Source organism: Carassius auratus, chromosome 30 (assembly GCF_003368295.1).
Source record: "Carassius auratus strain Wakin chromosome 30, ASM336829v1, whole genome shotgun sequence".
NCBI classification, from domain to species: domain Eukaryota; kingdom Metazoa; phylum Chordata; class Actinopteri; order Cypriniformes; family Cyprinidae; genus Carassius; species Carassius auratus.
Window position 1 is genome coordinate 784,471 of NC_039272.1, and position 19,637 is coordinate 804,107.

The 19,637-nt window shown below is 33.9% G+C and overlaps 1 protein-coding gene across 2 annotated transcripts in view; it reads right to left on the minus strand.

Moving 5' to 3' along the window:
* The window catches only part of LOC113048757 (kremen protein 1-like), a 61,066-nt gene extending 48,255 nt beyond the window's left edge, over nucleotides 1-12,811 (minus strand). The window contains exon 1 of one of the 2 annotated variants that reach the window (XM_026210587.1): nucleotides 12,401-12,811. In XM_026210587.1, the coding sequence (XP_026066372.1) occupies nucleotides 12,401-12,476 (76 nt within the window). In that variant the 5' untranslated portion in view covers nucleotides 12,477-12,811. The remainder of the gene's footprint in view (nucleotides 1-12,400) is intronic. The other variant, XM_026210586.1, reaches the window with a different exon arrangement.
* Between the last annotated feature and the right edge of the window lie 6,826 nt (nucleotides 12,812-19,637).

A 19,637-nucleotide genomic window follows, 5' to 3' on the forward strand; every position in this document is an offset into this window, starting at 1 on the left:
TCTGGTTGTCAAATGAAGGCATAAAACATTCATTTAATTTATCTTTTAATTATTTAAAATTAAGCAAACTTAATTTTTTGGTAAACAAAGGGGATTTACTATTAAAAATAAAACATGGAAGAAATGTTGTGTGATTATTCCTTAAAAAATATGTTAATTTCATTTTAATAATAGTAGTAGTGGGCTATGTACATTCTGCTGAACAATAGTAAAATATTTCTGCCAAATACTTTTATTTTGACGGGTTTACCTTTACAGTTCTGTGTATGTGATACCACAGTCTATGATGTGATATGAGCTAGTCTTACTCAAATCAAACGGTCAGATGCTCATGAAGTGACTCTCAGTGCAGTTCTGGAGATGTTCCTCATGTGTTCACGTCTTTATCAGTGAGAGGAAAGATAATGAAATCAGCGCGAGCATCACGCGCTTCCGTGTGTTTAATGAATGAAGACGCGCTTCTGCGCCATTCGTTAACACAGACACGCAGAACATGCAGGATTCATATTTAAATAGACTTTTCCGGGTTAATATTTGCAGATATTAGTCTATATCGCGATTTGATTTAAGTGCATGACCTACTTTTGATAATTCATTCAAAATTTAACCAATTCCGTGACATTCCGCGTTAAACTGGAAATACCGTTTTTATGACTGGATTCCGTCCGCGTTTTCTGCATCGCGGAAATCATTGGGCCCTACGTTAGACATCTGCCTTCTGTTCGTCCTACGCCTTAAAACCAACGTATCTCCATATAATGGAGCCAGTTGTCCTTTTGTTTTTAGACTTTGTTTTTTAGACTAGTTCTATACACGCGAAGGGATCGGGCAGTGGGGACAAAAGCAAGGAGGCGGGGGCGAGCACAGCACAGAGAAGGCAAAGAAGCAAAGTGGCCGAATCAGAATTAAATATAAACAACATATCGATATATACGATATGTCAAAATCCATATCGTGTTTAAAAAATATCTCGATATATTTTAAATATCGAGATATCGCCCACCCCTAGTGGTCAAGTCAAAAGAGTTCAACCCGCAAATTTCAGTGATATTCTGGTCTATAAATATCAATAATGGCTTGGGTACCTCTTTCAGTTTAAATAATAGGGATTTTCAACTGTAGGTGAAAATTATGAAACAGTTATTTAAAAAAAAAAAACAAAAAAAAAAAACATTTGTGATACCACAAAATGATGGTAATAGTGATGCTCAACTATCAGTCACCAATAATAATAATTAACTATGGATTGGGCGAAGCAAGTTGGTAAAAACTAAATCTTAAAATATATTTTACATTTTATATATTTTAGAATATTAGAATTATATAAGAATATTTAAATGCACCTTTCATAAATATTTATTATTTAATTAATAATATTAACTAATTATTTAATTAATCATTTATAGATATTTTTTGGAAATTAAATTAAATTAAATTAAATTAAATTAAATTAAATTAAATTAAATTAAATTAAATTAAATTGCAATGTAATACAATACATGTAAAAAAACACATAACATATAATGGAAAATAAATATAAAAAAAACTATAGGAATATCTCACAAGTGAACACTGCAAAATTGGAACGATTAACAACAAATAATAATTACATTAATTAAAGAAAATAATTTGTCATAGATTTATCTGGCAAAAATGTTTGGGATCCCCAGCTATAAAACACTATATAACATTATCCTTCTTTACACAACATCTGATTTAACCTTTAAAATTCTTGCAGACAAGTCAGCATTGTTCACTTCACTTCTTTCTATTTTGTTGGATATTGGATTTATTCTCATCAGGTCTGCTTTTTATCAACAATCCCTCACTTAAGAAACATGCAATGAAATGTGCCTTTTACAATCTGAAACTAAACAAAAACTGCCACACAAGACAGAAAACCATTGACATCTTTCTTTTTCCAACTGATGACGGTAAAACCTGCTCCAGTTGAGCTGCTCAGATACAAGGAATAAACAAAAGAGCAGAGAAATAGATGGAATAGTGAGAGAGAGATAGAGGGAGAGAGACAGAAGGCGTGAGAAAGAAAGTCCAGGGCATCCCTGTTGTCCTTTCTGAGAACGGGATCGCTTTCATGGATCTATTGAGGACTCGGAGATCCAGTTACATGGCACTAAGAGTGACCTGCTCGAATTGGACCTGAGGAAGTATTCTATGAGTCCACAGTTGAATAGGCCTCATTCATCTCTAATACAGAGAAAAGAGACTACGCCAGCTTTGAACCAGCTACTGAACCTGACTGATTCCAAATACTGACTGAAAAACAGTAAAAGAGACCAACAAGAGTTCAAATAAAGTCAGCCAAACTGAAGTATTAAAGTGATTGTTCACCTAAATATAATTTACTTGAGTGTATCTGGAACTGTAGAGATGTGGAATAAGGACAACTTTCTTTGGTTTTGGACTGTACCATTTTTAGGATTATACCATTTTTGTCTATACAATGAAAGTCAATAGGGTCCAAAAACTATTCTATTTAATTATTTATTTTTGTATTTATTTTTTTTACTAAACTGAGGGTGAAAACACTGAAAACTTTTAAAAATTGTGTTCAATAGAAGAAGGAAAATCATACAGATTCGGGTGAGTAAATGATGACAAATTTTTTATATTTTACTGTTTTTTGTCTATGTAATGAAAGTGGCCCTCATTCATTTTCATCTATTTATCTATCCATCCATCAACAGTATATATATATATATATATATATATATATATATATATATATATATATATATATATATATATATATATATATATATATATATATATATATATAAAATTGTAAACCATTTTTGAGAATTTTACTGTTTTCGTCTCTACAATGAAAGTCAGTGGGGCCCTCATTCTTTTTTATTATATTGAGGAAAATTAAATAAATAAATAAAAAATCGAAAAATATTTTCTTTTGTGCTCCACAGAAGAATAAAAATCATACAGTGAAAATCGTACAATTGTCATTGTAAGTTATGAAAATTTTTGAGAATTTTACTGTTTTCGTCTAAATAATAAAAGTCAGTGGTCCCTAAACAAAAGTAGACCACATTCATTTCCATTACACTGAGAAAAAAAACTGAAACATTTTGAGTGAATAAGTCATGAAAAAATTTGTATTTCTGGGTAAACCGTGCCTTTAAATCATAAGGTCATGACTCTGACTAAATGAAACAGGGTTGAACGTTTCCAAGATGAATAAAATAGCTTAAATCTCATTTAATTGCAAGTTAGCCTGAACTGCAAAACACAAAGTTATTTCATCCCCACCACAAGTATCTGACCCTCCACAATGCTCTTCCTGTTGTTCCATGTCACAGTTTCCCGCGAAAAGAAAAGGGAAGGTGACAATTTGCTTCTTTGCCACAAAATCTTTCTGGGCTCTCGAGCAAGTGAATTTCGTGGAAGGCCGGTTTTATTTTTTGCCTTTTTGTTCTTCCTTCAGATCTCTCTGGCCAGTGGAGGAAAACCAAAGTCAACGTTTGCATTAAACTGAGCGAGTTCACAGGACAGGTCACGTCTCTCCCCGCGGCAATTCAATATCCTACCATTATGATATTGGTCATGGCTTTTGAAATCATAGCTGTACAAAACACCGCATAAGTACATGTTTGCTTGTTTGAAAGGGTTCGGATTTGGTCTTCGGAGATGTTGGGAACGCTAGAGGACTTCCTTCAGATAATGGGCAGTTTCCATGAAGCCATCTACCATTGGTAGCAACTTTACCGCCATTTAAAAAGCCTTGGTGAATAAGCTCCGCATTTCAAATGTTCTCGGCTCTATTACACGGTCAGACAAAGATAAAAAGTCCTTGAAGGCTTTCAAAGCACCGTCTAATCTCGTTCTCCCCTAGAGAGAACTGGAACAAGCCATTACAAAACAATGCTGTTTCTTTCAGAAGAGCTTTAGCTTGGTTCAGCCAGCCTGATTCGTACATGTTTACCGAGGTGGCTAATTCGTACGAATTCATACGACCACACTTGTACATATTTTACGAGCTGTACAATTCGTACAAATCTGTACGAATGACCTAATCGTAACCCCGCCCATAAATCTACACGACATTTGGAATTAGAGAAATCGTATAAAATCCTACGAGTGAGCTCGTACGAATTAGCCACCTTATAAAATACGTACAAATTGGTTGTGAGACTCGTTGGATCAGCAGTGTAGATAACTAAACTCTAAGCCTTGAGCAGCCAGACAGATGCGTTTGCATGCAGGTGGCACTATTGTTTGTTTTAGCTCTTCAGCGTTTTTCCTAAGCACTGCCGATACTGTATGCAATTTAGCAGACATTCGGAAAACTTTTTTGCATGTTTCCTAGAGCGCTCGCCAGGCACTCCCTATGCAAATGGATACAATTTCCATTATAAACCAATTGTTTGCTTCTCCGATATGAATTCAGTGCACATGAGACTTTTTTACTCTGTTAGACGAAGAGAACGTGAAAGAGCGAGAGAGACGGCGTGTTAAAAAATTCCAATTGAAAATGACAAGCTCTGTCTCCAGGCATTTGCAAATGTCAAAGAGAAGCAAAGAAGCTTGCAGAAGCGTAACAGTTTTCAGCTTGAACCTTCAGAGATGCGTGTGAAAGGGAGAGCTACTGAAATACTAAAGGGAAACACTCCTCTTATGAAGAGGAGAAGTCCTTTTACACCCTAAAGACGTGATGTTTGGTTATATTCAGCTTCCATTAGTGTCATGGCATTTCTGAAGTGAATTCAGTTTACAGCTGGTTTGACAATATATTAAAGCAATAAACCATAAAAGGCAGTGCACTACACTGATTTTGACATGAGAAAGAGGTGTAAAAACACCTTGAAAATAAATAAACTGCACAGACTCTTTAGCAACAGAAATAAAAATTAAAATAAAAAATTATATAACAAGCAAATATAATTTAATACATAAGCTATTTCTCAATTTTATAAAAAAAAAATATATAACACATTATATCAATGAACAGTGGTCTATATATCACAAAATGATTTATACATTGTATTTAATTACTATAATCAAAATATTTTAGATATTAAATGCCATTTAACTGAGAGAATCACTGACAAAATATTTAAATCTAATTTAACATGAAAAAAATATGTTTTAAATTACATTTGATTGGAACGTTTTATATTTTATTTATTACATCACTGAGAGTTAAATATCATTTAATATATGATATCAATATTTATTAAATCAAGTATTGTGTCAGATTGTTTATATATAATAAAATAAATTATCTCATCCTTAAATATGGTTAGAATTATATTTGATCATTGTTAATAATTAAAAATGCATTAATCTTTTTCATTGATATAATTGTATATAATTTAAAATAATATAATATACTGTATAACAACAATAAAAAAATATCATTTATATTTATAAAGTATATAATTAATATGGTTTATGTATTAAATGTAATTATTTTATCACTGTGATATATATATATTTTTTTAAATTATATTAAATTACTAGGACAATAAAAATACAAAATCAAAAAAATAATCCAATCAAGCTCATTATTGGCCTGACAACAAGTCAATCATCCTGACCTATCTGTGTGTGACAGTAGAAAGATATAGCTGACCTTTTGACCTTTACAGACTCCACAGCGTGCCAATCAGAGGTCAACAGGAAGTGGTGTGTGGATGGCATGGGCGATTTCATCTTGAGCCAAAACAAACGTCCGCAGACAGAAAACGGCAGCATGGGAGGCGGCTGAGGTATTCTCTCTCTCGCCAGCTTTATACAAGCACATTGCAAATCCACGGTTATAAATATGGATATTTTTCTAAACATATCTCAGCATGTTGGATACCGTGATGGTGGTTAAGCAGATCTCAATCTCTCTCCCGCTGTCTGTCTCTCTCTCTCTCTCGCCTCTCTCTGACCTTTGCATACTTCTGAGAAAATAACAGTGTCAGATATAGCTTTAGCAAAACACAGAAATTGCTGTGCAGAGTACAACAGAAAAAAAATGCAGATTTGAGACTAGTTTTGCTCTAAATGCAAATCTTAAATGTGATAAGGGTGTTGTGATATTCCACTAAACGAGTGGTAGCGAAGTCATTAACCTTGGAGAAAGCATTCATTAAAACACTGTCATTAGGATTGTGTTTATTGACTATAGACAGTATGTTAAAATATAGCCTAAGATAAAACTGCCTGAAAAGGGAATGATTGTGCATTGGCCAGGTTTGAACAGGTCTGAACAGAAGCTCCTAACTATCCATAGGCAAACTGAGACTTGACCTTTGACCCCTGGTGTAACATCAAACAAAAGGAGAGATGACCATCATAAATCTCACGTATGCTTTAGTGTTAAACTATAACAATATCTGTAAAAATGCATGCACAAGATTAAATGAAACAAAAGAACACTATATTTATTTATAAGATTTGATTCATTTTGAAGGATCATTGATGTCTGAATCAAAAGAATCAATGGAATTATTTGCGAATCAATCCAGAACGATTCAATGATTTGTCACTCAAAAAATCACCAAATTCCTTGTGTAGGATAATAAACAAATAAATAAAAAAACATGTTATGCATGTTATATTTTTGTTTTGGAATCAAGGCTCCCAAAGGTATAAACAGTAAAATATTATTACAACATAAAGCAAATGTTATATATTTTTATATATATTTTTAAAATGTAATTTATTCCTGTGATGCACTACTGTATTTTCCTTTTATATGTGTCTTAAGTGTCAATTTTTACAAATTGAGAGTTATACATAATCAGAAAGCTGAATAAATCATCTTTCCATTGATGTGTGGTTTGTTATGATAGTGCAATATTTGTCTGAGATACAACTATTTGAAAATCTGGAATCTGAGAGTGCAAAGAAATCTAAATATTGAGAAAATCATCTTTAAAGTTGTCCGAATGAATTCTTAGCAATGCATATTACTAATCAAAAATTAAGTTTTGATATGTTTACGGTAGGAGATTTAGAAAATATGTTCATGGAACATGATCTTTACTTAATATCCTAATGATTTTTGGCATAGAATAAAAATCGATAATTTTGACCCATGCTTGTGTTTATTTATCCTCTTCTGGCTCCTCACATCCCAGCCGAACTTGGCACTCAGGTATTGTCTTTAACACATGACGTGTTGTGCACTTATTTTCTGCTCAGTAGAAACAGAGTCAGAAACAGGGATTGACAGAAGCGACCACAGGCTGTGTCTCTGTATACTGTGTCACTTTTGGTTACAGAGGCATCTTTGTGTTCCATGTTTCTCTGGATCGGATCAGCTGGGTGGGTAATTACAGCCTGTTGTGTGTAAATGTGAGGATATGCTGGCAGGAAATGGGTGGAAGGATTTCTGGGAAATGTAGGGACCAAAGGAATCGCAGTGCCCTCTGTAACGACAGACTGATGTGGGTTTTTCTGTTGCTAAATTAGAAGAAGTACTCTCAGCTAACCACCTCTGCACCACAGATACACAGAAAGATTTGTGAGAGGACACATGAGGGCCACTGCATTGACTCTAAATCACGATCACTTATATCAGAAGTATGCATCCTAGTCAAACCAAACCAATCTCAAATGAACTCAAATATATGTTTTGGAAAAAAAACATTTACTAAATGTTAAAAACATAACAAAAAAAAAAAAGAAAAGAAAGAAATGCTCACCATTTATTTTCCTTAATTTGAATAAAAGTCTTTTGTTTTATATTTGATTTGTTTATTGCTGAGAATTTTCAGCAGCCATTGCACCAGGTTATTTTTTTATTATTATTATTATTTTTTTTTTTTGCCCATTTTTACTGTTAAAAATATTTTAAGAAGGCACATTTTCTTGATTGGCAAGAATGCATTTGATACCTAGGTTTGCAATTATTTTTTTTATTTATTATATTAAATACCACCCCCCCCCCCCCTCCAAAAAAAAATAAATAAATAAATAAAAAAACTCAAAATGCTTTATGCTCAAAACAAGAAAAATCTACTTCCCAATGATGTGAAATGAACACTTTAGATATTATTAAAATATCACAATATTTTTGAAATATCACATTTTGCTTCTCAAGTCAACATATCTTGTTTTAACAATATGTAGATTTTTTTTAATTTTTTTAATGCAAAACAAGACAAAGATAATGATCAAGAGGATTTATTTTACAGCATCAGACACAACCTCTAAGAGATGAAAAAGCTACTAGACTGAACTACTGAATGAACTACTAGTGTACAAGACTAGATAATGCTTTCACACAAACCCACGCACACATAACACACACACACACATATACATTATATATATACACATACATTGAAGCAAACATGCCACGACAAGCGAGTTTCACAGGAAAAACTAGTCAAGGCTTCAAAATGTTCCTGAAAGCATTTTATGTGGATGAACAAAAACAAACAAAAGCAAGAAAAAAAACCTAATCCCTAAAAAAAATCAATCATACATTTACAGTCTTTAAATAATAGCCATGAACTCAAAAAGGCCAATGAAGCAGTACTTTCTTAACAAGTCCGCGTGAAAAGAAGAAGAATAAAAAGGGAAGTGGTTAAATGGACAGAGAAAAAGCACAAAAGTTCTTCCCCTGCCCACGTTTCCGACCACCTGGCTACTGTTTCCCTCCCAAACCATCCTTCACTGTCAGAGCGGCTTTGAGTGAAGACAAGACAAAGCACAGGCGCTTCACTCCAAACAGCCCTGGCAAGAAAAAGAGGAGGAGAACAAGAGGGATAGACAAAGATCGAGGGAGAATAAAGCCAGCAATGGCAAGCAGCCGAACGACAGGAGAGAGATGATTCCAGAAGCAATGAAGGATCTGTCAAACACACACTAATGCAATAAAGCAACAAATCTTCCTTTAGCGATGACAGCATCATGTGGTTTTATCCTGCTTTAACCGTGCACTCGACTGATTGAGATTTCCTCTAACAGATGGATGAAATATCAAGCTACAGCCAAACTGGATTCCCTTTTCAAGATTAGATCAAATTCAGTCAGAGACTTCTCTGAGCGTCTGCAGATGAAGAGCTGATTCAGTCGATCACACGCTTTCAGAAACCGAAATAACTCTAAACGGCGCCGATTATGATCAGAGATCTCATTTCAGATGTTAATTTCTCACGATTGGCCGGGACCAATAAGCCACATGGGGCTTGCTTCGCCTTTTGAAGCGAGATGAAGGACCAAACTATTACGACAGACAAGGCATGACATGGATTTAATAACTTGAGCAAAACTGATGATGCTTTGAAGTCTTCAGTTTGCCCTTCAGCCATGTCCATTCCGTTCAATCTGCACATTTTGTTTTCACAGCAAAACAAGTATCACCAGGTGCACTTTTAAGTGCCAAAAGTATGGAGGAAATAACCACACATCTGTCTTTGCATCTGAATTTAAATAATTTCAACCAAAGCTGCTCGAGTCTCTTAGATATGTTTAAAGGAAGAGTTCCCCAAAAAATTACAAGTTGCAGAAAATGTACTCGACATCGTCAGGCCATCCAAGATGTCTATGAGTTTGTTTCGTCATTAGATTTGGAACAATTCTGCATAACACCACTTGCTCACCAATGCATGCTCAGTGAATGGGTGCCGTCAGAATTAGAGTCCAAAAACATCACAATAACATACAGCAAGTCCATCTGTTAACGTCTTGTAAAGCGAAACACTGTTTGGACTCTCATTCTGACGGCACCCATTCACTGTAAAGCATTCATTGGTGAGCAAGTGATGCAATGCTGAATTTTTCCAAATTTGTTTCAATGAAGAAACAAACTCATATTATCTAAGATAGCCTAAGGGTATTCCTGAGCGCTTTGGGTGAACTATTCCTTTAAAAGCAAAGGAGCAGATGCGTTCAATTCATGCAACATAAAGTAAAAAGCAACAAATTTAAGGTTTTCCAAGGACAGCAATAATGCATTTCTCTCTATAAATGAAAACCCACAGATGCCATGCTGTTCTTTAAATGCCTCACACCTTTATTTTAGCTGTAAAGCATTTCGTCATTCACTTTTTAATTTGCATGAGCAACAGAATGCCTTTTGCTCATCAAATACCAATAATACGTTATTTGCAGAAATGCAGAACTGAATGATCTAACAAATGCTCTTGTGACTCCCAAAAACAGAGCAGGTTAAAGAATGCATGGACTTAATAACTCATGCAATTAATCAAACTCATATTATCCAGAAATTAAGAGCAAAGAGTGCAAATTGTCACTGTGACTCATTGATTTTAAATGATTTTCATTACCGTATATTTTATATGAAACACAAGGAATATGCAATGGGCCGTCAAGTCATTTCAACACATTCAAACATCTGGGTGGATGGACATGTTACTACATGCCTTATTAATTATTAAAGCACTAATTAGACATAAACCTGTCAAAATTAGTCACAAAACAGGAGAAAAAACAACTTGTAAAGAGGTATAAGTCATCCAAAAGCATGAGTAATTATTATGAATGTGTTCTGGAGAGCAGCTTTAAATACATTGCTAATGCATAGGTGTACTATAGACGGCAGTGCTCGGGCATCGCCCAGATTGGCTAACCTGTCATTTGAATCAGAGGCTATAATTAAACGAAAATAAATTAGAAGAGAGCGTAGGGGATTTGCTTCTGAGACTTGAAACACAACACAAATTACAGCTTTTGCGACGACCTGGAGCCGTCCCATTATAATCAAAGCAAGCGGCTTTTCAGTGCATTTCAGTCAAGTCAGCTTCAAAGACTATAAGGTCTTTTTTTTTTTCAATTAGAGGCACTTTAACTACCTGAATGTAGGAAAACAAAACATTTTAAAACTATTAACCTTCAAGTTAATATTAGTAGTGTGTGATGGTAACACATTTATTAAAGATTTTATTTTATAATAACAATAACTTGATCAAGTAACAACTTGATAATAACACCTAATAATTCTATTCTGTATCTATTTTTCTGCTTCTAAAATACCACGCACTTTGAATTGCCTGCTGGTTATTTGGTAAGACTTCTGATTAATGTGGTTGTTGCTAAACATCAAAATAAACATTTTTTGGAGGTTTGCATAAAGACAATACGCAGTTCATCGTGCCTAACTCGTGCAGGTGTTTGTCTGATGCTGCAGATGGATTTATGACACAATTAAAAGTCTCAAGATAAAGGTATACCTTAAAGTGGTGTTTCTAAGGGAAAATAACCTGTTGATGAACTTCCAGCTACCGTATGTCATATGAAAAGAATATAACTTCCTATAAAGCACAAGCAGAATGAGAAAAACTAAAAGACATCCAGTGAAGAACATTAATGTCAGAAAACTCAATCTGTCAGAGATACCTAGTTTTTTTTTTTTTTTGTAATCCCAAGAGCAGTTTAATTCACCAGTGATGACACAAGAGATCCCTTACAGATATTTACAAAGGTAACAATGGTTTCTGCCAAAACAGCATTGTTACTGTAGTTCTTTCTAGTAAAATAAAACTGTGTTAACTTGTGGTTATCACACGCCATTCTGTCATGCAATAAGATATTAAAAGCTTTTATTCTCTTTGAACGAGATCCTCTATTAGTACGTTGCAGTAACAACAATCACTGTTGTAACTGGTATTTTGGTGGAACCTACCATGGTAAAGCTTTGTAAAGATGTCATACCTTTCTTGAAAACTGAAAATGTAAGCATCTGTGTGGTATATTAACATTCTTTAACTAGGTATATCTTCAAGATATATGTTTTTTGTTTTTTTGAGAAACGGATAAATCTTATGCTTGTTATTTAAAACTTTCAATATATCATCACCCTCATGTTATATCTTAAAATGCATTGTAGTTATTCTTTAACTAGGATGTGTGTGTGTGTGTGTGTGTGTGTGTGTGTATACATATACACATGTATACAAACATATATAATATACATAAATAATGATAGCTACAATGCATTTTAAGATATATAATAATGATGATATTTTAAATTTTCAATAACAAGCATAAGATTTATCCATCTGTTTCTCAAAGATAAAAAGATACGGTTACGCATTCATAATATTTAATATCTAATACTCTCCTCATCACACCTTATACCAAAGCCTACTTAAAGATTCTTAATCTCCAAAAAAGTAATGCATTTAACAAATACAGATAAAACATAGTTTGAATAAGCTTCCCTTTTCGAGACTTCAAGAGTGGCTCTTACTGAAGATGATTCAGAAGCGTTCAAAGATGGTTTAGGTAATATTTAGCGCGTAATGCATTGAGTGTTTCATAAAGCAGAACCAGATCTTAAGACGAGAGAAGTGACAGAACACGCTGCTGATCTCGAGGCTGGAGTCACTAGTCTCAGAAACATCTCAGAAACAGCCACCAGAATGATGCACGAAGTCAGAGCTCGGAAGAGTTGAGAACTAACCCGTTTCGAACTGATCTGAAGCCGACGCGCTGAAGCAGGCAGCGAGGAGCAAAGCTGCGATCCTCCGCGAATCCATCGCTCTTCTTCTGGAGCAGGCTGAAAGAGATCTGAACACCTTCTCTTCCTCTCTCCTCCTCACAGGTGAAGTGTCCGAGTCCAGTCTGGTGCGGCGAGCAGATGAATGTCAGAGAACCTCGTGAAGAGCGGCTCGACTTCTAGCAGACGCTCGCGCACAAGACAGATAGCAGAAAAAGCAGGGATCCTATTTCAAATCATGTGACAGGAAATCGGGGCAATAGATTCAACCTGCCCCTTGCATGGGGGTATATACCTGTTGCGCGCTGTGGGCTGGTCACAAATCCAATAGCTGCGAGCCACGGACAACAAAGAGTTAAGAAAATAACCCGAAGACTTTTAAAGCGCCCTTTTCCACTAACAAATATGTGACTTTCTGTAGGATAGATAGATAGATAGATAGAGTTCATTTAAATATTTAAAAAATACAATTAATATATGACAAATAAATGACTAAATATTATTAATAATAATAATAAATTAATTAAATTTATTGTGAATTTTAAGACTTGTTTGTACAGTTGTGACGTTTAAAATACAGAAGAAAAAAATTCGACTTCTGATTTAATTGCATTACTGTATAGACTATAAAAGCATTCTATGTAAACCAATAGTGGATTTAACATCAATATTTAACATTTAATATTAAAATGTATGATTTTACCGTAACTGCTTCCCTTTAAAATACTTTGGTCAGTTGATAAATTATTTATGCAATTTTATATTATTTATTTGAAATAATTAAAGAGCAGATTTATGTCAGTGTCTCATGTCTGGTCAAGATTGATCTTAGATTTAGAAGGTTAGTAGTAATGCAGTACTTTTTAGAAAGAGTAACTGTTACAATAATCTAAAGAAATTACTATCATATTTATTTTTACATTAACTTAACCAACAGTGTTGAAGAGTTCATAAATAAATAAAAAAAAGTTATTTAAAGTACACTTTTTTACATGCATGAAAAAAAAAACATAAAAGACTAAATAAGGACTTATATGTTCATAAGTTAGTTTTATGATTCCATATAATTAATATTTGCCCTCTTTCTGTGTTTGCATAAACGGGTGGAATATAACATGAATGTAAATGTGAATCCTGTGGTAAATAATGACACAGCAGCATCACTTGTGCAGAATGTCCCTCTCTAGTGGGAGAACACATGAATGAAGCATCCCTGACCTCGGTCTCCAGAGCAGAGCATGCAGAAGTGACTGAAATCAGAACCAACTCACCCCAAACCCCCAAAAATAACAGGATTGAAAGGATTCGGTTGGGTATGAAAGTGACCAGAAGGCAGTGAATCATCAGCAGGATGGTCAGAACATATGACTTGAAGATATATCCAGTAAACTTACAAAACCCAGCATGATTAGATTTGCCTCGTGCACCGGCGAAGCCCACAATTACTACTGCTTACAGTTTAACATCTTGTGACTACATCAAAATTAGACAGTCGAGCCCAAACAAGTTACTCAGGTGTATTTCGGGTAGTTAGATGTGTCATTGTCTTCAGCCTGTGTCTGATGTTGTAAATATATGATAATTATAAGCATTCGCGAGAGAGAAGTCACACTCCCTGTCCTTAGTAGTAAACATGATCTCATATTTTCCAATCTCAAATAATTCTTCAGTCATTCCCAAAACCTCATGAATGCACTACATTCAAATATTTTTTTTTTAAAGAAAAGTTAAGGGTTAAAATTATTTTCCTTAAAACAATAAATGAATATACTATAAACTATTATATATTACATTTAACAAATTTTATATGTAATTTTATATATTTAAAATATATATATAATAAGTGTGTATTATGTTTGTTTATATATATATATATATATATATATATATATATATATATATATATATATATATATATATATATATATATATATATATATATATATATATTATTTTTATTATTATTATTTTTTTTTATGCAATTTAATTTTGTAAATGTGAACTATGTATGCATATGGGTCAAAGACGAAAAAGTGTTTAACGATAAAAGAAAAGTGTAATACTGCTTTAAACTGTTGTAGTTTTCCCCCCCAAAAAATGTAAAAAGTTTTCAGTTTTATTTAATTGCAATTTTGTTTTTGTTTTTCTGAGCAAAACATAAATATCATACATTTTTCCCTCATTTACAGAAGACACCCAGTAAAATGTCATTCAGTGTAACAATCTTGTCAGGCATATTTAACACAAAAATCTATTTATGACATATTAAAAGACTAATTACTTTCACCCCAAATACTAATGAGTTGTAATTTTACATTTTTAAAATTTGCCACTATCCTAGGTTTTGCCCATTTGTCAGTAATAATTTTGTACTAATTTAAAACACAATCAAATTTCGTGTGCTCCATTATTCATTTAATTATTTTAATATGTACATGTCAGAATAAGCATGTTGTTTGAATTTTTGCATAAATATTGTGTTACACTGAATGACAATGTAACATTATTTCAACCAAATTTTGACATTTTATTGTCCAAAAACTTATTTAAAACCTTAAAAGTAGACATTTTACTTACATTTAATGTGCTTTCCATTGACACAAAATCACTTTTGTACATTTTTCTTGATGCGGACATCTTAACGTCTTTGACCCATATACAAACACACAACATATAACATGAATATACCTTATTATAATTCCCAGAGATCAAAAATGAGACATACATTATTAAAATACATTGCAATTCTGTATAACCAAAAAGCATGGTACGTGAATTAAAAGTAGAAAGAAGTTAAGTATTCATTGAAGTATTGGGGTTGATATTAGTTTCATATTGAACATTCAGAAGATTGAGTAGTCTGATATTTGACATGCTTTATAGTTTTGTCATGAGATAATCTTTCTAACTCGTCAGAACATGTTAAAAAGCAGGTTAGTGGTTCACTGGAAAGTCCAGGATTTTATCATTACACTTGCTGCTTTAGAGCTTATACGGTTTACACGTTTGCCAAGATTTATACAGATCTGAGTGCCTCGGCGTGTTCGGGGTGGATATAGAAACCGAGGAACCAAGCCAAGCTATCATTAGTGAGGCTTTGTCTCTCCTCGATCACACATCTTATCTTTTCATCACTGTCAGTGCAATTATTCTCACCTCACTGTGTCTGTTTAATTTGATTTATCAAGCAAAATACACACATACACCCACCTACAGCAACCATCATGCCTTCTCCTGTTAGATAGATAGATAGATAGATAGATAGATAGATAGATAGATAGATAGATAGATAGATAGATAGATAGATAGATAGATAGATAGATAAACATGCTTAATAGTTGTTTGCTTAGTACACAGAAGTTGCGTCTTCTCCCTCCAATGACAAATATATACACAGGTAATAGGTATGTATTCTTTACCCTTGGGGTTTTAAAGATTTTGCATTCTCAGAAGAAAGATGAAAGTGGTTTTCTTAACCAATCTCACTCACACACACACACACACACACACACACACACACACACACACACACACTCTCATCCATCTCCCTGTGTTTACTTTGAGCTCTTTAATTAAAGCACAATGTCACCCAGAGGAATGGTGTGTGTTTTTTCTACCTCTCATCTTTAAGGCCTTTGAGCTCCAGCCCAGCACAAGCAGAACACCCACAGCAATAACACACACCTGCTTGGGACGGTCTTCATCACACCCTCTGATCCTCCTCCTCGCTTTACAAACCTGTGAGAAGAGGAACACCTTTCACCTGCGGCACAGAAATGAAAACTTCGCTCAGGCCCGGTCTGGTTTCTGAAGTCTTGGGAGTTTGTGTGATGAGATGTACACAGCCTTACAGTTAGCCAGGGTTCGTTAGCAAGGACAGAGCATTAAAACTATACTGGACTTTATCAGTTTTGTGTGTTGAGGCTAATTACAGGATGACGGTTACTCCGAGAGCATTAGTGTGACTGAGAAACCTCAGGGGTTTGTAAGTGGAACATTTTTTTTCTTTGGACTAATTGCATTTCAAACAATGCAAAAACAACCTCCATGAGGAATAAGTGAGAGGAAAACAACTCTAAAACTTATTACACAAACTAAAAACTACACTCTACCATTCAAAAGTTATTCACGCTTTTATTCAATAATGATTTATTAAACAAAAGTGAGAGTATAAAGGCATTTTTATTACGCTGTTCTTTTGACGTTTCTATTCATGAACGAATCCGAGATGGCTGTTTAACTGTTTTCAACATTGATTGAATGATTTCTGGAGCACCAAATCAACACGTTAAGTGCTGATATATAAAGTTTTGATATATTTATGGTAGGAAACTTTACAAAATAAATATATCAATGGAACATGAGCTTTACTTAATATCCTAATGATTTTTGGCATAAAAGAAAAACCTATAATTTTGACCCATACAATGTTTTTTTTTGGCTATTGCTGCAAATACACCCCAGAGACTTAAGACTGCTTTTGTGGTCAAAGGTCACTCATTGCATTTTAACAAAATGCCTTTTCTGATACTGACACTTGTAACAGGTGCGTTTCGGTTCCTGGTAATTTCATATCCATCATCATCTCTTATGAAAGCTCGCTGGAGAATATCTGTATACGGTCGGTCACTGCTGGGATGGAGATTTTTCAGCTATGAGTCGGCACAAGGAGGGTCAAAGTCATTTGCTTTTGTTTGTTGGGAATAGATCACCAAAAAAAAAGAGAATTATGTCAAATTCTGCCTCATGTCATTCCAAACCTGTAGGACTTTCTTTCTTCTGTGGAACACAAATGTAAAACAATTAGATGATGTTCTTATGGTGCAGGGATGCATCATTGTGGCGCTTGAGGAGATTTACTTCCTATATTATTTAAACCTGTAACATTTATGTGAAACTTTCATTCAGCCCTGCAGTGTAGCATAATATTAAGAGATATTTTAATCAGCACCAAACAGCATGAAATAATGTGTGAATGCAGCATATCTGAGTGGAACCTGTTATATATATATTTATATTAATACCTTTACAATTTAGAGATTACACAACCATTCAAAAGTTTGAAAGAAATCTCTTCAGCTCACCATAACTTCATGCAATAGTAAAAATGTTAATGTTGTGAAATATTGTGTTATTTGTGCTATTTTGATATGATTTAACATGTAATTTATTCCTGTCATGAAAGCTGTATTTTCAGCATCGTTACTCTTTCAGTCTTCAGAGTCACATGATCCTCAGAAATCATTCTAATATGCTGATTTACTGCTGTTATTAATATTTTTTTATTATTATTATCAGTTTTGAAACAGGACTGAATCAATTACACAGAAATAGATTATATTTTAAAATGTTTCTAAAAATTTCAGTTGCACAATATGACTGATGTTCAGTATTTTTGATCAAACGAAGCACAAAAAATAAAAATAAATTAATTAAACTCCACTATTTTTTAAGTCAAGTCAGCTTTATTCAAGCACTTTAAACAAAATGCATTGCGTCAAAGCAACTGAACAACATTCATTAGGGAAACAGTGTGTCAATAATGCAAAATGATAGTTAAAGGCAGTTCATCATTGGATTCAGTGATGTCATCATCTCAGTTCAGTTTAAATAGTGTCTGTGCAATCATCTGCAATCGAGTCAACGATATCGCTTATATAAAATATTTGTTACATTTAAACAATCAACACAACATTTGTCACAGGACAGAATCAATAAAATCAACTAGTGAAATCATAAAATTAAATCCTAAAAATAAACATTTTCATATAATACAAATACACCCCCCCACCTCAGTAAAACATACATTTATATTAAAAAAAAATTGTTTCAAAATCATAAATGTTTCTACATTTCTGTATTTTAATAGTTTAAAATATGTTATTATGCAAATAATGATATTTTCCTACAGTGTGTGTGCTTCTAGTTTAATAACTCCCACATCTGATTACTTTTCTATATTACTATGACAGATAGTTTTTTCTTCTACAGTATGTAGAGAAAGTCATATTTCGCTTTACGAGACGTGAGTTTGATTAATAGCTGAGATGGAGAAGGGGGAAACCCTTTTTTTGTTCTCTCTCTGTCTCTCTTTTAACTTGCTTTTGGCAGATTAAGCTGATTCAGACAAGACCATTACACTTAATCATCCATACTGGGTCAAAGTCATTATCTGTAATGGCAGGGACAAAGCTCTCCCAGATTTGGGGGATTCTGGGATGGATTTAGCTTCTCCTTTAAAGAGAGAGAGGTTCCAGCCACATCAGTCGCGCAAATCAACTTTCATGTGCAAACGCTGCCCATCTTAACCAGACTCGCTGGGTTTGATTAAGACTTTCTAAGATATGATTCATCTTTAATGTTTAAAAAAAAAAAAAAAGGAGCATGTAATAGTGAGAAATGTCTGAGTTAAAAGTGCAACCTGTAGGGACTGAACTCTCTAAAAGCTTCTTGAATAAACAGAGCTGTTTAAGTTGGCAGGATGGAAGAAATATGATAGGCTTTAATTGAATTAAGACACTAGAGATTGCATGTTGTCTTCAAGCTCGGTTGGCAAAGAGAAATGAAAGGGAAAGGAAGAAATAAAAAGTATTTTTGCATGCCCTGAAATGATGTAGCTAGGAAAATAAGCAAACAGGTTTTGCATCTTTATAATGCCAAATTAAGAGGTCACAGTAGCCAACGCTCTCTCATTTCTGAATTTCCAAGTTTAGAAGAAATCCTCGGTTCATGTACTTTGTTCTAGTTTCACTCTATTATACGTTTGTTTTAGCAGGGATCGAGAAAAAGCAATTCAGATTCATTTTCGCAGACTCCATACAACAGGTGGATATCTGATCTCGAGTCGATATCTGAGATGAGAAGCTGATGGATTATGAGAGAGACTAGGCACAAAACAGTCAGAGATGTGCTCAATCCCACAGTTTAACAGGAGAAAAGGGCAATGTATTGAGAAACTTGGGCTCTGAGGGTACAACAAATCACCTGCATTGCACTTCAGTTAAACTAATCAAGCGAAATAAACGCTTTCACAAACACTCATTCATCTCATTTGAACTCAATATGAGCCCAGCTCCATCGCATCTTCTTTCCAAACACAGACTAGGATCTGAAATTGGAATAAAGTGTGATTACACGTCTTATCTTATCTGTGAGGACCACCGGTGCAGAGCTCCAGGACAGTTGTGCGTTTCGGTTTTTT